Genomic DNA, 16,575 nt, shown 5'->3' with positions numbered 1-16,575 from the left:
TTTTTTTAATAAAAAATGTACATTTTCAATCACCGATTACTCAGAAAATATTGACTTTTTTTGCCTAAAATTGATAGCTTTATCGATTCCTGGGGTTATTTTCAATATTTTATGTTTCATCCCCTAGAAAGGGTGGCTTCCACCCCATGGGCAAAAGCGCTCATCGGCACTATACAGGGTGTCCAAAAAGTCTGGAAACACCTGAATAATTTCCCAGGTAAATTATTTTTGAATAATGTTAAGGTCATTCTTGTAGTAACTTTTGACGAGGAATTCAATGGTGATCTTGGATTTGACCTTGACGATGACCTTGAAGATTATTTCAAGGTCACCCCCATTATTTTAAAGGAAACCCCTTTTCGATGTCGGTAATCGAAAGAGCGGGAAATTTTCCGTTCAAAAACATTCTAAGGTCATAAATCAGGGTTGACCTTGAATGTCATTCAAAGGTTATTTAAATTTGAGGACTGGATATGTCCGAAGGACGTAGTTTATGAAAATAGTACAAAGCTTAATTTAGATATTTTGTTTAATTGCAATTAGTAGTGACCTCAAACTCGACCTTCTTGGTGTCCTTCAAGGTAATTTCAGGGTCAATTTTTTGTTACTGAAAATATCCTCATGTACGGTCGGCAACCAAAAGAGCGGAAATTTTCATACTTTTACTTTTAGCGTTACCCAGGAACAACGACGTGGACGTAGTAATTTCTGTTTGATGTGCTTTATTATCGTGAGTCCCCTTGCCTCTCACGTAAAATTTCACGCTCTCTCGATTGGTGACGTCGAAAAAGGGGGTTTCCATTAAAAAAATGAAGGTGACCTTGAAATAACCTTCAAGATCATCGTCAAGGTCAAATCCAAGGTCACCATTGAATTCCTTGTCAAAAGTTACTACAAGAATGAACTAAGCATTTTTCAAAAATAATTTACCTGGGAAATCGGGTGTTTCCAGACTTTTTGGACATCCCGTATAACTTTTGTTTCTTGAGCTATTTTTTACTTACAGTCCAAGTTTCACGTCAATCAGTTCTATCGGAAAGAATTCAGAGGGGAAAACCTTGGTTCTCTGGACTGTCATAAAAAATATAGTGTTTGGATATGTATCTAAACACTAGGGGATGAACAGGGGGTTAATAATTATTGCTTTGATTTCAGAATTACAGCTCACAAAGTAATTACAGACTGAAAATCTTATCTAATACATCTGGCATAATTCTAGTTGTTACCTGAAAATGGATAAATATCAGTTAGGCAAACTTGAATTGTAGTATTTCTTATCACCAGCGGCGGCGGCGGCGGCGGCAATAATACAAATTTCAAACAGTGTTCTTTAAAATCAACATAAAATAGTGAAAAGTAATAAAGTACTATTTTACCTTCTTTGAGTACATAATCTGGATGTAAACAAAACCAAACACATTTTTTCTATACAGAGTGTTAATTAAGTATGTACAATAAATTCAACAGATTAAACATTTGGCAGTGTTACTTGTATTGGCTAATTTAACTCTAACTTGATTAGATCTGTTAAATCCAGTGGCGTCCCGAGCGGTACCTTAACGAATATTTTAAATAATGTTTCTTGTGTGATCCAGGGATACACAATTAAGTGGATTTTATTTTTTTTCTCCAAAAATTAATCAAGATACGAAAAACGTTCAAGAGCAAAAAGTTGTATTTGTAGTTGCTTCATCCAAAAAATATAAAAATTACAAAAAGTCAGTGGCGTACATGCTCGAAAATAAGTCAAAAATGCTATTGTCATTTTAATAGAAGAAATTAAAATGCAAAATTTATTACTTTATAAAAACAGCAATCTTGTACGAAATTTCTTATCAATTAATTTCATTTAGAATAAAATTCAACATACAATTATGTGTTTTAGTAGAAAAAATTGTATTTCCAACTCAAGATGAAGTACTGTCTTCTTCATTTTCATCTTTTGCAAAAATACCTACATACCGACGGTGCCGGCTGTAAATGACGTAATATATGACCTGCTAATATTAAATTTATATTATTTTACTTATTTGAAGCATTTCATTGTTACGCCTGTGGAGAAAATGATTTTTACTCGTATCTGTAGGTATATACTCACATGTAAATCTTAACATACAAATTAGGAAATATAGTATCAGTACCTAAACAGCAATTATTGGAATAATTTGAGGAATATAAATAATGTCAATTTTTCTATCGACCTAGTTTACTGCTTCAAATATATATAGAATTCGAAAAGTACTGTAAGTACAGAAGCATGAATTTCTATTTTTTTATAAAATTTGCGTTAATTTTTAGCTTCGTTTTCAAAACTTTCAGTTGAGTTTTTTTTTGTTTTAATAAAGGCATTATGATCTTCTGATCATGATCTGAATTGATCATTTACTACTTTCTAAAAATATGAGAAAATTATCTGAAAGTATTTGATTATGACATTTCACTAAGTTTTCCTTTTATATTTGCGTATCTTCAGTAAGGGGTTGTGTGTAAAAAAAATCCTATTTTTGCCTACTTCAAGATTACATAATGAGAAGTATATAACTTTTCAGACTAGGTATATGTTAATGTTTCGAAAACTTTTCTACTTTAATTTCCAAAACAATGTACCAATTATATCCAAAAATATTTATAATATATTCAAAAGAAAGAGAAACTATATATTCATAATATAAGCAATAAACAAGGGAGACATAATCGTATTGTACCTATTATAGTGAACGTTATGTGAAAAAAAAAACAACATTTCATATGGTTTATCTGAAATCTAGGTAAATAATGATAGCTTTTGATTTCGAAATTACATGTCAGGAAATATTAAATACTGACTAAAAAAATTTGTTTAATACACCAGCTTAATTTTAGCTATTAGTTTGGAATAGATAAATATCTTAAGCAAAACTGATTTGTATTATTACCAGTGGCGGTGATGGTACAGATTTTTGAGAGGGGCAGGTAGGTAATACAAAATTAATGTACTTAAAAAAGCGCCGATATCGTTACATTAATTTGTCATTTGTAATATTGCTTTTCGTTTTTTTTTTCAAATTTTCTTGACATAAATAACATTAATTTTAAATTCCTAATCAAAGGTATGCATTAAAACATTTCTTTCTATATCCATGAAACCTGAGGCGACGCTAATAATTCTAATACTTAAAAAAGAGAGCAATTTTACTTATCTATATTTAGGCACAACTAGAAACGAATCTAGGTGCTATGCTGAAGGATTACTGTAACAATTTTTTCAGTTGGTTTTATAACCGGGATTACATACTAATCATTGATAAACTGAAAACTCGACAGTATGGCTAAGCCACAGATTGTATGTCTGCAAAATACTCTGAAAATATTTCGCTTTTACGCAATGTTTCCTGAAAAAGACAAAGAATTGAACCACGGAAAGAACCACTACGTTAAATTTGCAGTCCTAGCGTGTTTTAGTTCTGTAGTATTGATTGGAAGTTTTCTACACCTAATTAAAAGTATGAGCGGTAAGTATTTTGGATATGAAAGTGTTTGTATAATTTATGGACAATGCGATTAATTGGGCATTATAGATGGATTTAGGATAGTGACTGGATAGCTTGGGCAAAGTGATAACATTGTAAATTTATTACATTGATCGGATCAATGCTTGGTCAGTGCGATAAATTGCCCCATCTTTCCAATTGCCCCCGATAGATAAAAAATATTGTTAAACGTCAACCATTATTATTCTGTAGATATACGTTATATATAGAGTGTTTTCGATATCTCGATTTTATGAAATTTGGACTTGAAAAGAAAGCTCTTTAGACATATTTTTTAGATTTAATTTAATTTGAGACAACTTTTGAATATATAAAATACTTTTGTAATTAATACTTTTCCAGATAATAACTACTTGAACTTGGATACGGATTTAATGTATACACTGTCATTGGGAATAACCTTTGCCTTCTCGATTGGTTTTCTCTACAAAACTGAAGCTTTGGTTGAAATATTTTTGTTCCTTTCGGACTTCGAGGAGTTTGGAAAGCCGGTCGACTTCGACAGAGACAACACATTTTACGACAGACTCTCTGTCTACCATTACATCTACCTTGAAACCTTGGTATCGGGAATAGTAATCATTTCCACGTATCTCAACATGACCAAATGTCAAAAATTAAACTTAGAATACGGCTTGGATGAGATTTGCGGGTTGTTTTCCTACACGTGGATGCCCTTTGAAATCGATTATTTTCCTATGAGGCAAATTCTCTTGGTCGTGCAAATGTTTGGGGCTCACCAATTCTACATGATCGCGGGAATGTGCGCTTGGTTTGTTTTCGAGACTTTTCAACATTTCAGAATAAGGATTCGGCATGTAAATTTTCTTTTTCAAGAAGCTATAAAGGAGGAAGATCCTCAGAGGTGCAGGGAGAAGTTCCACCACGCTGCCAGATATCACGCGTTGTTGCTTGGGTAGGTAAACTTCTAAAATATACAATAAAAACTAGAACCAGAAAAAAATGTGATTGTGTTCCACTAACAGTACAAACTTGTAGCAATTTTAAAGTTACATTTTCCAGGCATGCGCGTTTTTAGGGTCTATTTCAATTTGGCCTATAATTTTCTAGCTCAGTTTGCTATTATATGAAAGACTTCTCAAAATTCGAAGTTTCACTTGAGAAAACTTGGAAAATATTCAATAAAATATTGAAACTGAACTCTGAACTTTGTAGGATGTGTTTCCATTTTTTTCCTTAACATTTATATTTAACGTTGTTATTTTGTATTAATATATGTCACATTAGTCAGTTTCTGTCAAGAGCAATGCGACGTTGACGTAGGTATGTCCATTTGCTATTTTTACAATCGGCGTTTTTCTTTTAAGTACCTTTAAATATATATAAATAAATATTATTAGCAATCTACGGAGTTGTAACCTGAGGGATTATTTCTTTATTTATCTATATATCGTTATGACCAGTATCATAACGAGTCTGGATTTCAAAAGAGTTTACTAACCAATTCTCGAAACGGAGTTTACAATTATCATTACACTTTAATTAATACGTGGGAACTTAGAAATGTTGTACGTTCAGAGAATGAATACCAGACACTTACCGTATGTCGCTCATGTACAAGGTAATCCAGTGGTAGGTTGTATAGGTTGTATGACACTTAAATTGGAAGAACAAGAAAGAAACACCAAAACTTCTAGGAAGAGTTTTAATAACAATTCAGGGAATGCGCGATCCGTAGCAAAATTTGAAATGACTTTATCCATTATTTAATTAACTCGAGGCTCTAAAACTAAGTAGACTGCTCAATATGAAACCCAAGGAAGAACTGCCTGTTTTTCCGATCTCTCCTGAATTCGATACCTCGCTCCGACACGCCCATTTCTTGGGTCCAGAAGTTTCTGTTCGTATCTTATTGGCGGGAACCTGAATGTCGGGATGCTTTGGCATAACTATGCCATGTTAATAATTACCTAATTGACTGGACTTACATTTATATAAATAATTCTGTGACTAAAACTAAATTTACAAGTAACCCTAGCCTTCCTCTAGTGACTCCGTGTAGCAATACGGGACGGATTAGTAAATCTCATTTAATATATTCTAAATAGCTTGAAAAATCCGCCTAAAAACCAGCTATTTGATCTATTATTTTCCATTTCAATTATTATCAATTTAACAATTTGATTTAATTCTAATTTGGAACCTCTACGCCCTTCTCGTGGTCGCGCGTTATTAAAAATATGGGTTTCTTTGTTCTGTCCCAGCATAGGTTGGCGCCTCCCGGACGTGACAGTCGTCACATGACCCCGACGGTCTATGTGAATGAACTTGTTCAAAATGAACTTGTTCAAAAAATATTGCTAAATTTCTCCGAAGGACAACGCTAAATCTACTTGAGAGCCCTTAACTTTCGATAACTAGTGTTGACTGAAATATTTTACTTTTTGGTCCATCCGTTCCGAGGACTAATAAATAAATTACTGCGCGTCCCGCCTTTTGTTACAGAGTATATAGTGGTTTAAAAGAATAGTGGAGTGATAGATAAGTTAAAAGCATATTTTCTGTGTAATGAAAGCGTACATGAGGCAAAATGTTGTTTAAGATGCTTATTTTGTTTAACTTTTTGTTGCTCTTTGTTCGATGTTTTCATTGCCCTTGAAAGTAACCAGGTACTATTATAGTTATCATTATTCAGTAAACTATAAATAGTTCAGCTATTAAATATTTAAAATCTCTTGTTTTTGTAGAAAATATCCTATTGTGGAAATGGAGTTCTGTTAACACTGCATATATGATATTATCGTTATTCGTAAATTTTATAGTGAAGAGAGAGAACCTCAAAAAGTTTTTTATTAAACAAATATGACACTTCAATGTTGAGGTTCTTGTGTACAACATATTGTAGTAGAGTTATGGCGAATAAATAAGGACTGTCCTTAAATGATTTAATTGTTGTAAACGTAAGAATCTTGATTACATAAAAAAAATATTAAGGCTAAATTGGAAAGTTATTATTTTTATATCTTCAAATGTCCGTGAAAAGAAAAACTTCACTATATAAGTTAAAATTATGTATTTCATGTAAACAATGACATTAAAAAAAATCTGTTATAAGTGATTTCAATGTTTTCTTCAGCTTGGGAGACAGAATGAACGGAGCCTTTGGAATTTTTATGTTTACACATATGGCTATCACAGCGCCGATTATAGGGATTGGTGTATTCGCAATTGTATCTGTAAGGAATTAATTTTAAAAAAGACAAATAAACTTATCCTCAATGACTTAATGATCTAGGGAGGCTCTGTTAGTTCATTTCTGCTATGTTTGGGATGGTTTGATGGACTGGCAATGGTCTGCTTTGCTGGACAGTGGTTACAAGACGAGGTATCTAAGTAATTATTCTTACTCTTGTATCTTGTTGGCAAATGATCTTAATATCAGTAACAGTCAAGATTCGAAAAAATGTAATATGTATTCAAATATTCTAAGATTTATTTTATTTCAGTGCATTGCTGTAGGTATTGATCTATATGACGCTGATTGGCTTCACTGTCCCGAGGACATAAAAAAGGATATGATGGTAGTAATTCAGAGAAGCTGGACACCAATATGTTTAAGAGCTTCTTCGTTTGGAATAATGGACTATAGAATGTTTCTTGGGGTAAAAATATACCTTACAGATTGAACAAACTCATCTTGATCTTAGTAGTAGTTACCACTGTGGATATGAAACTCGCATACAACATGAATTTGATCAAGCTTTACCAAAATAAAGTATTAATATATTTTAAACTTCAAATATTATTACTAGACATATTACCTTATATTATCTACTTATAGGTTCTGAAAGCGTCTTATTCTTACATCACCCTTTTAAAACAGACCTAATTTATCTTCTCATTTAAAGGATAAAGGTAACAATAATATTTATAATATTAAAAATATGAAAGCAAATTATTTTTTAAATTTATACTAGGATGCAAAAATTAAGGATTTGGTTCAGAATCCAACTGGCAGCAAAAAAATACAAAACATCGGAAATTGGGATGCGTTTTTCAGATAAGGTTAACAGATTTCAAAGATAAATTTTAAATTTTACATTATTTTACTTTAAACGTTATGTTTGAGTACTGCACTGCCAACCGCGATGCATGCCCGATAACTACGAATAAATTAATTAATAACTGTAGCAAGATCTTGATTACTTTGAATTTGATGTACATCAGCATTCATAATTCTGTTTTGTAACTACTCTTTGTTTTTTGTGAACCCGCAGAAGTAATAATCCATAGGATTCAGATTTGGCTTTCTAGCAGACGATTCAACTGGGTCGCGTCCATTAAAATGTAGACTATAATTTTTTTGTTAATTAGCTCCCCATCATGTTGCGCAGTGCAAGCAGAACATCTTCTCTAATAACTCGTGAAAGTTTTTCGGTAATTGTAGGTATGAGATGGTATTTAAACGATATGGGAGAATTTGTATTCATAGATGACGACCATTAAAAAAAGTGCCACACCACGTTAATAGAAAATCTTTGTTACCTAATACATGGTCATTTGATTAATTTCACTTTTTTATAGAAGTAGTTTTGTTATACCAAAAAATAGAACTAAGAATTCTAATTGATACTTGGTTAGTGAAGCTTTACTTTTTATGCTTGTGCAGCATTGTTTAAATCTTCTTTGAAACTCCCGGCAATATTTTGAAGAATCGTTACGGAAGCCGTAAACAAAAATAATATTTGCATACTCTTTGTTGCTGAACTGCATGATTAAAATTTGTATATTTTGTGGTGATAATAATAATTAAAAGTGACAAGCACAGTTTGCAAGAATCAGAAACTGATATAGTAGCTATCAGTATATTATGTAAAATAATGTGCTTTCTTTTTGCCTAACCCTAACGTTGATTAAATAATTTTGTTTACATGACATGATATCTGGAAAATGAAGTCCGATAGTATTTCGTCTTTTTTGCTCAAAATTGGATTCTCAACCAGATCCATTATATTTCGCCTCCTAGAATAAACCACCCAGTATTTACATCCTTATTGTAAATTGTTTACTGGGATTCTAGTTTTTCTTATTCTTTTTAGGGCAATATATTAAGGACAACGATTTACACACTGGAAATTTTTATAACAGTTTGTAGGAAATAACAAAATATGCAATTACATTCTTCAACGTAGCTTAATCACAATAAACACTGAAACTATTATTATTAAATAAAAACATATATTTACTATTTCAATGCTAGAATATTTTAAAAATAAATTTTGTAGTCGTTTATTTCATTTAGCTTATAATATTATATATTATATATAATATAGTTTATAAAAGCTTTACTGCTTATTTTTATCTGATAAATGTATCCTTAAAATTTATGCACTTACAGGACACCTTGTGTGTTGAAACTAGAAATTCATCATCAAAATAAAAAAAATCATCGAAATCAGAAACCATATTTGCTATTCATGAGAAAATTTTAAAATTAAGTCTCCTTTTGAATGAATTTTGAAGGCGTAGGTGTATCCATTAACTTATAAGAAAAATGTGAAATGTTGGAATGTTAAATATTGTTTTTTCTAATTCCAAATAAATTTACATTACACTGTTAAAGGAAAAGATAGTTAACGTGGCAATTATAAAATAATGTGGGCATTCTTTGATTGGCCTTCAGAAAAAAATATCTAAACATTTATCGCTTGTTATTTGCAATAGTTTAGGAAGATTAAAATAATTATTAAATTCCTCAACACAATACCTGAAGTTAACGAAACATTAAATATTTATGTAAGAATATGACATATAGTCGATATTAAAAACAAATTTACTTAAATGACCCTCTAAACGTTCATATATACAGTTCAAATGTTTTTTTAAATGTTTTTTAAACGGAAAACTACAATTTTAATAAATAAATCTAAATTTTTTGAAATAGCATGTATGTAGTTGTAGTAGAAGGGTAAGAGCAGCTTTTGGAGGTTTAGATCTTATACTTAACTTCATATAATAATACAATACATCATATACTGGGTGTTCCGTTACTAATACGTTAAACCTCGGGTTAAATATTCTACGATGAAAGTTAAAGGGGTAGTACAAACAAACAATTGTCGAAAAATAGTTCGCTTTTGAGATATAGAATATTAAAGTTGAAAACATTAAAATTATCCTCAGATGGAAACCGATTAAGCATTTTTTTCTAATTTGTAATAGATAGTACTAAAATACGGAGCTTTGTCATCATGTGCAATATAATAAATATAAAAAAATCAGTGGCACTTCTTCCTTTGAGTTGTTCTATAGAAAATAACTACTACGCCACTGTGTAAAGCAGAGGAAAACATAAAACTATACTAAAGAATTCTGTAAAAAGAAATACAATTCAAAGTACCTGCAGAAAACTCAACATCTAGTGTCATAGACTGTAAAAGCTTCTTAACCTTATCTATATCAGAACAATTAATTAATTAACATTCTGACTGACATTAGAAGAATACTTTCCTATTGCGCAGTTTATTTATCCATTTCAAAGATGAAAAAATTGAAAATGGGACTTTTGAAAACTTATAATTATCTTCAAGCAGGTGGTAATTTTATAGTTAACTATAAGGTAGGTAGCGACAGTCACAACGAAAGGTGGGTGTTACAATGTTTCTGCATATAAATATTTAATTAATAAAAGATTGTTACCCGATTCCAAATCTACCTTCAAATAATTTGGTAGTGCCTCATCCCATTGCTATTGCGTTGTATGATGTGATGTTTAGGTCAACCCTTACAACCGTTCCTTAATAAGTACCTGCTAATAACGGGTCTTTTACGCAGAAATATAAATCTCAAACATTCTTTTTCATAACGCAAATAATATAAGAAATATGGTTACCAGCATAGTTTACTTCGCAACTACGTTAAAAATATTTCGGATTTATCAAGTTTTTCCTGCAGAGGGTCACGAGTTAAAACCCGGAAAGATGTTCTATATAAAATTTGGTTTTACCTGTCTATTCGCTTCAGCCATTATCACTGGAAGTTTTATGCACTTCGTTTATTCTTTAAAAAGTAAGTTTTTTAAAATAATGCCCTAAAACTGTGAAATAAAACAAAAAGTTTCTGAAACATTGTAGTTTTTTAGGAAGGTCTTTAATTATTAGTTGTTTAGTAATTATCATAATTTCAGCTTGAGAGTAATGAAAGTATAGGTTATACATTTGACATTCAACTTTTTGAAAATAAAATTGATTACTCTATGTTGACGATAGTTCTACGAATTTAAAAACAGATTTCGGACTATATTCATGAAATTTATCAGGCTTCATCGAGAAGAAAAAGGTACTTTTCCGTTTTTAGATGTCCTTATCAAAACGAAATTAAATGGCACCTTAACACACAACTTTTACAAAAATTTCATTACCATCCAGTCCAGAAATAAGATGCCGTTACCTTGAACTACATCATCTAAGATAGTTCTCAGATGAGATATGGATACAGCTATAATAATTATAAGTGCTAACAAATATATTCAACAGACTGTCATCTCACATAAGAAGAAAATAAAGAAGGGATATCTACAACTACCTTATCAGGCTATCTACCTTATATACAAATAGCATTTACAACACATCTACGAAGATAGGAGCAGTCTTTCTGAAGGCGACCTTTGACCTTCAGAGCCCGGTGTACCTATACAGCGTTGTGGTATGTACACGCGGGAAATCATGCACTAGAGAAACAGAGAAATACGTTTGCCGAAGTTAAAGGAACACAATTATTAAAGAACAATAAGCCAGAGTCGATAGAAACGCACATAGAAGATAGAACTACAGAAAAATCAAGATAATTCAACTGATACTAAGACTTAGAACTACTTGGAATTTGGAAATGACTGATCCGTAAAAATTACTCCAACGTTACAGGTTAGAGACTTCAGTCAGTGGCCCATAAAATATTAAATCCTTGTTTTGGTTTCAATATAGCGGTTTTGATTTGTAGAAGATTGGACTTGACTTACAAACGGGTGAATATCATTTGAAAAGGGTTGAATTTTATTATCAAAAAGTTAAATTTGGAATGCATAACCTGTAGTAGCTATAGTAACTAAATGCTCAAAGTTAGAGAACAGTAATGTATGAATTTTAGGTCGTAACAACATCTACATTTATAAAGACATATGCTACGTACTGTCCATGTTGACAGGATACTCTTTCTTCGTCCTTTTCTCCTTCAATATAAAATCCGCAGCAAAACTATTCATATTGCTGTCAGATTTCAATAAATTCGGGAAACCCCCAAAATTCGACGAACGTAACGAACAACTGAACAGATTCTCCAGATACCATTACATTTATATCAATCTCGCCAGTTTTGCCTTTCTCTCAGTTACCAACATTTTTAAATCGCATCAATGCATTAAGGAAAACCAAGAATACAATTTCAATGAAGTTTGTGGGCTGATAACAAACGCTTGGTTGCCTTTTGATATAGACTATTTCCCTCTGAAGCAAATCTATGCGACTCTGCAAGTGTTTAGTATCTTTTATGTGTACGTGACAGCAGGGACGGTCACATGGTTGGTCGTGGAGGTAGTGGAACACATTTCAGTAAGAATTGACCATATTAAACATCTTTTCACTAGCGCACTGAAAGAAAAGGATCCGGAGGAAATGAAGAGGAACTTCCGTTTTGCTGTTCAATATCACAGTTGGTTCTTGGAGTAAGTGAGAACTTCATATTTGCTGTTACGGTAGAAGATCCTCGGGTAGTAAAATATTTGTATTTAATTAGGGCTGATTTCCACATAGGGCACCTTGCACCGATTCTGTCTACCGTTTCGATCAAAGAGAAAGGCTATAGGTTAAATGAGCTCCTAACTTTGTAATAGGTCAATGGGTGGTCATGTGGAACGATATGGTCGGAAGCCTTTTGGAAATCAGCCTTTAAGGTACAATAATAGTAGTATTAAAAAATTACAAGGCATATCAGATTAATTTTCCTTTTTTCAAAATTTTACACCTCTATTTTGTAGCCAATCACATGATATCATTTTAAGCTGTTACCAATGGCATCGAAAAATATTCGGAATTTTTTCTTTTGTTCTAGGTAAATTACATTGAACATTTTTCTGTCATTTAAGCTGACATTTGTGACATATACTGACATATACACAAATATATAGTATTCTCTTCAACTACTCAGTTCTTGTATAGTCGCCTTGAATTTATTTCCTTCCAGTTGGGATTTGGAGTTAAAACCAATCTGTCGGTCTTAATGTGACCTTTTTTTTTATTAATTTTGTGTGCAGACAGACAGACGGAACAATTAATTAATTAACCATTTACTATTTGCTAGTCTCTTGGAACCACCTTGTGTAGTTTTAGAAAATTCAATGCGGCCTGTTAGGTTTTCCACATAATCAGCTTCTTCTTTAAAAAATTGAACGAGTGTAGAAAATCTTTCCTCTATTTTCCATGCTAATTCATGTCGAGCAATATGAAAAGATTTGCCCTGTACACCATTTGGGGTATCTTTATTCCAGATTTCTGGCGGATGCAAATTCTACATCAGCAAATGGATCGATCTTAATTTTTTATACTTCATAAAACATTTCTTGTAACTGTTTCCCTGCGGAGTTCCACATTGTTTTAATTACATTTTCCTTATAACTTTCGAAAATTTCTCCTTTCCATATTGCAAGCATAGTCGTCCAAAATATTGGCCAATAGTTCGACAGTCGAAGACTTGTCTATTTTGTTCAATTGATCTTTATCGAAACGAGACATTTTAAAACAATTTCGACAAAAGTTTACGTCGATTAAATAATAGTAAGAGCAATAACAAATCAACGCGACTGGCATGGCTTCTTTACATTTTGATTTCAATGGTTCGTCTTCAAAATGTCAGGTTTGATTTTTAATCTAATTCACAATTTTGATATGAAATTATTCTGGGAAGTTTTTTCTTTCGGCATAATTTAAGCGCTATTTAAACATACTATAATTAAAAATAATCATCACCTTTAACTGAAAGCTTAGCGCTTAGTCATACATTTATCAGCAAGTTATTTTGTGATAAGGAATTATATTATACTTCATTTTCAGATTGGAAGATGAGTTAAACAAATCCTTTTCAATTCCCATGTTCTCTATGATGCTCCTAGGAGCCCCTATTCTAGGATGTGCAGCATTTGGATATATGGAGGTGGTGAAAAACTTTTACATTTTTACTTCTGCTTGCTAAATAATAGATATAAATGACACTGAAATGAAACAAACCCAGATTTACAAAATTTCGTTTCACCTACTTCAAAATCTAACAGTAGTATTCCATTATTATATTTTCATAAAAGATAATTGTATTAGTATGCTTAGAATGTTTTTATTCACTTTTTGTTTCCTTTTCTCAATGTTACAAATCGGATGTGGTTTGTTGAACTTGTCAGGATTTCATTATTCAAATTTGCGCTCATGCAGAAACGAAAATACTTTTTACATTTGATTGTTGAATATCGTATTAAAATATTTTACATAAAAAATCAGGGTGTACTTATATTTTGATTAAATTAGTTAACTAACAATCAGAATATTATTTTTAGACTGGAGCAAACAGTCTGTTGGTAATTTGCCTGTCATGGTTCAATGCGTTAGCCCTGGTTTCCTTCGGAGGACAACGTTTAATAAATGAGGTAAGAAACTAAATGCTTTTCTATATAACTCTGTAAAAATACTGTCAGAAATTATGCAGTTATCAGGAAGTCATCTAAGTTATCTCCTCTTCAAACTATAGCTAAAAGCAAATTAAAAAATGATTTAGGAGGGTCGAATTGATCTAAGAAAACTTCAGATTTTTTCCAGACAAAATATTTGGGAATGAAGATTTTCAAGAAAAAAAATATCATAATATCTCTAATATACATATTGCATGAGTTTTTGATGTTTCAGAATCTGACTATTGCAGAAGAGATTTATAATTCCAAATGGGTTGACGTGGCTCCTATCTTGGGAAAAGATATCATTATTATCTTGACGAGATGCCAGAAACCTATGAAACTGCGAGCAGCCGCATTTGGTGTCATGAATCATGCCATGATTGTTTCTGTAAGTCATTCTTCAGGATATGCTGTAGTGTTGTTAACAGTAGCTAGCATACTTAGAAATATTCAGAATGCATTAAAAATAAATATTGTATAAGTAGAGAACTTAACAAGTGGTTTATGGTAAAGATAATTGCTTGTAGTCTTTAATACTTCTAAATTATATATAAATATACCATGCGAGTTAAATTTTAGTAATGAATTGATTATCTTCTAGGTTTCAAGAGCTGCTTATTCGTATTTGAATATTCTACGTGCATCATCTAAATAGATCATCCCTGGAATTGAATGAATATGAATATCTTTATGTAATTGCCACTGAATATGGCCACTTCAATGAGTATTTGCAACAAAATAGATATATCACTTTCTCAAATATTTGTCACCACTTCAAAGTTGTATTTTGTAAAAAATAATACACAACTAAATATTTTAGATTTCTAAAAACATCATTATTACTAACATAATTTAATAAATATAAAATGTACCTTAAAGCAATATTTTGTATAAATTGTGTTACAGTATCACAAAAGAAACAATAGATGCAATATTTGCACTAATTTATGATGTTGGATAAATAAAGCACTTAGGAAGACGCAAACAACATAAATGTTTTTTTATGTCAGTACCTACATAGCGATTACCAGCTACTTTTACACAATTCTAAACACAAAACTAATATATTTTATAAAAACTAATGCAAAATAGAAATATTAATATAAATTTTAAAGAATATTTAACTCAGGTAGAACCTCTTGGGATATTTAGTAATGCTCATTTTGATTTTGCTTAAAAAATTTTGAATGCACGTAGAAAATATAAACCACCTTTTTCCTAGTACTACCGTCATAATAATTATTGATATCTTGATAAAGAAACCGGTATCTTCATATCGTTCTGGTTACATATAAAATATACAGCACAAGCACAAATATTTACTAATATCATTTCGCTTATGTAAACAATAATTCATTTACTTTGCGATGTGAAAAATGGGGTATCATTATCGAGGTATTAAGAAAATAAATTCCTTTCCATTGTTGTCTGATTTGTTTATTTATTATGAGTTATGTCGTGTATCCATTTATGCTGTAACAGCGAAAGCTTGACGAATAGAAATTTGAAGAAAAATAATTTATTATTCAGCTTCTGTTTTCCAAAGTAGTATCTATATAGTGTCGAAATTATGTACTTATATGTTTTTCAAACTGACATATTGCACATATTGCCTACATATACATGGAAAATGCAGTAATTTTAACAGATTTTTTTATATACAGGGTGATCCATTAACGGTATCGAGCGGCTGTATATAGGAAACTAGACGTGCTACGATTATGGGGTAAAAAATCTATTAACAAATACGACCAAAAGAAATTGATTTAAAATATTTTCAAGTTTGTAACTTCACCGCTAGGGGGCGCAACTGCTATAGTGTTACAGAAAATTGTCGGTTTTTCGAAATTTCGCTTATATAACCTAAGTTGAAAATACATTTTTGAGATACACTGTTAAACTCTTCACAAGTTTTGTTTGAACTTTTTTTATTATTACCATAGCAATATCAGTATGAATGACGCTATCCTGAAATTTTTAAATTGTCATAACTTCTAAATGCCTTAACGTCTAGTTTCCTATATACAGCCGCTCGATACCTTTAATGGATCACCCTGTATTTATTTATAATATTAATGAAATAAACGTATTATAAAATTGAAATTATCCAATCAAATGCGATTAAACCATTAGGCAGAATGTGACATAATAACACAAAAAGGCTAAAAATTAAAACCGGGAAAACGCAAAATACAACCAATATCACTAGTTACTTAATAGAGAAATTATCCGTAACACCTAAAAATATTAAACACTTATGTGAAAAATCAACATTATTATCAACTGAAACTCGGTTCATTGAATGGAATATTATCATAAGAGGGACATAACCTGTAGTTCTACGAGTAGATATTTAAATTCTTGGGCGAGCAT

General features: G+C 31.3%; 2 protein-coding genes across 2 annotated transcripts; both read left to right on the top strand.

Moving 5' to 3' along the window:
• The first annotated feature begins 4,141 nt into the window (after positions 1 to 4,141).
• LOC108916978 (putative odorant receptor 92a) lies at positions 4,142 to 7,177 on the top strand. The gene is made up of 4 exons (XM_023454694.1): positions 4,142 to 4,446; positions 6,628 to 6,727; positions 6,787 to 6,876; positions 6,998 to 7,177. The coding sequence occupies exons 1-4, from the start codon at positions 4,202 to 4,204 to the stop codon at positions 7,175 to 7,177; spliced, it is 615 nt and encodes a 204-aa protein (XP_023310462.1). The 5' UTR covers positions 4,142 to 4,201.
• Positions 7,178 to 11,683: 4,506 nt separating this feature from the next.
• Positions 11,684 to 14,857, top strand: LOC108916969 (odorant receptor 49b-like). Its single transcript, XM_018723351.1, has 5 exons — positions 11,684 to 12,210; positions 13,595 to 13,697; positions 14,089 to 14,178; positions 14,435 to 14,590; positions 14,804 to 14,857. Exons 1-5 carry the CDS (start codon positions 11,684 to 11,686, stop codon positions 14,855 to 14,857), a joined length of 930 nt encoding a protein of 309 aa, XP_018578867.1.
• The last annotated feature ends 1,718 nt before the right edge of the window (positions 14,858 to 16,575 follow it).

The sequence above is a fragment of the Anoplophora glabripennis genome, unplaced genomic scaffold (assembly GCF_000390285.2).
Source record: "Anoplophora glabripennis isolate ALB-LARVAE unplaced genomic scaffold, Agla_2.0 scaffold3, whole genome shotgun sequence".
In the NCBI taxonomy this organism is placed as follows: domain Eukaryota; kingdom Metazoa; phylum Arthropoda; class Insecta; order Coleoptera; family Cerambycidae; genus Anoplophora; species Anoplophora glabripennis.
The sequence above is the reverse complement of the archived record's forward strand: the minus strand, read 5'-3'. Positions and strand labels throughout refer to the sequence as shown.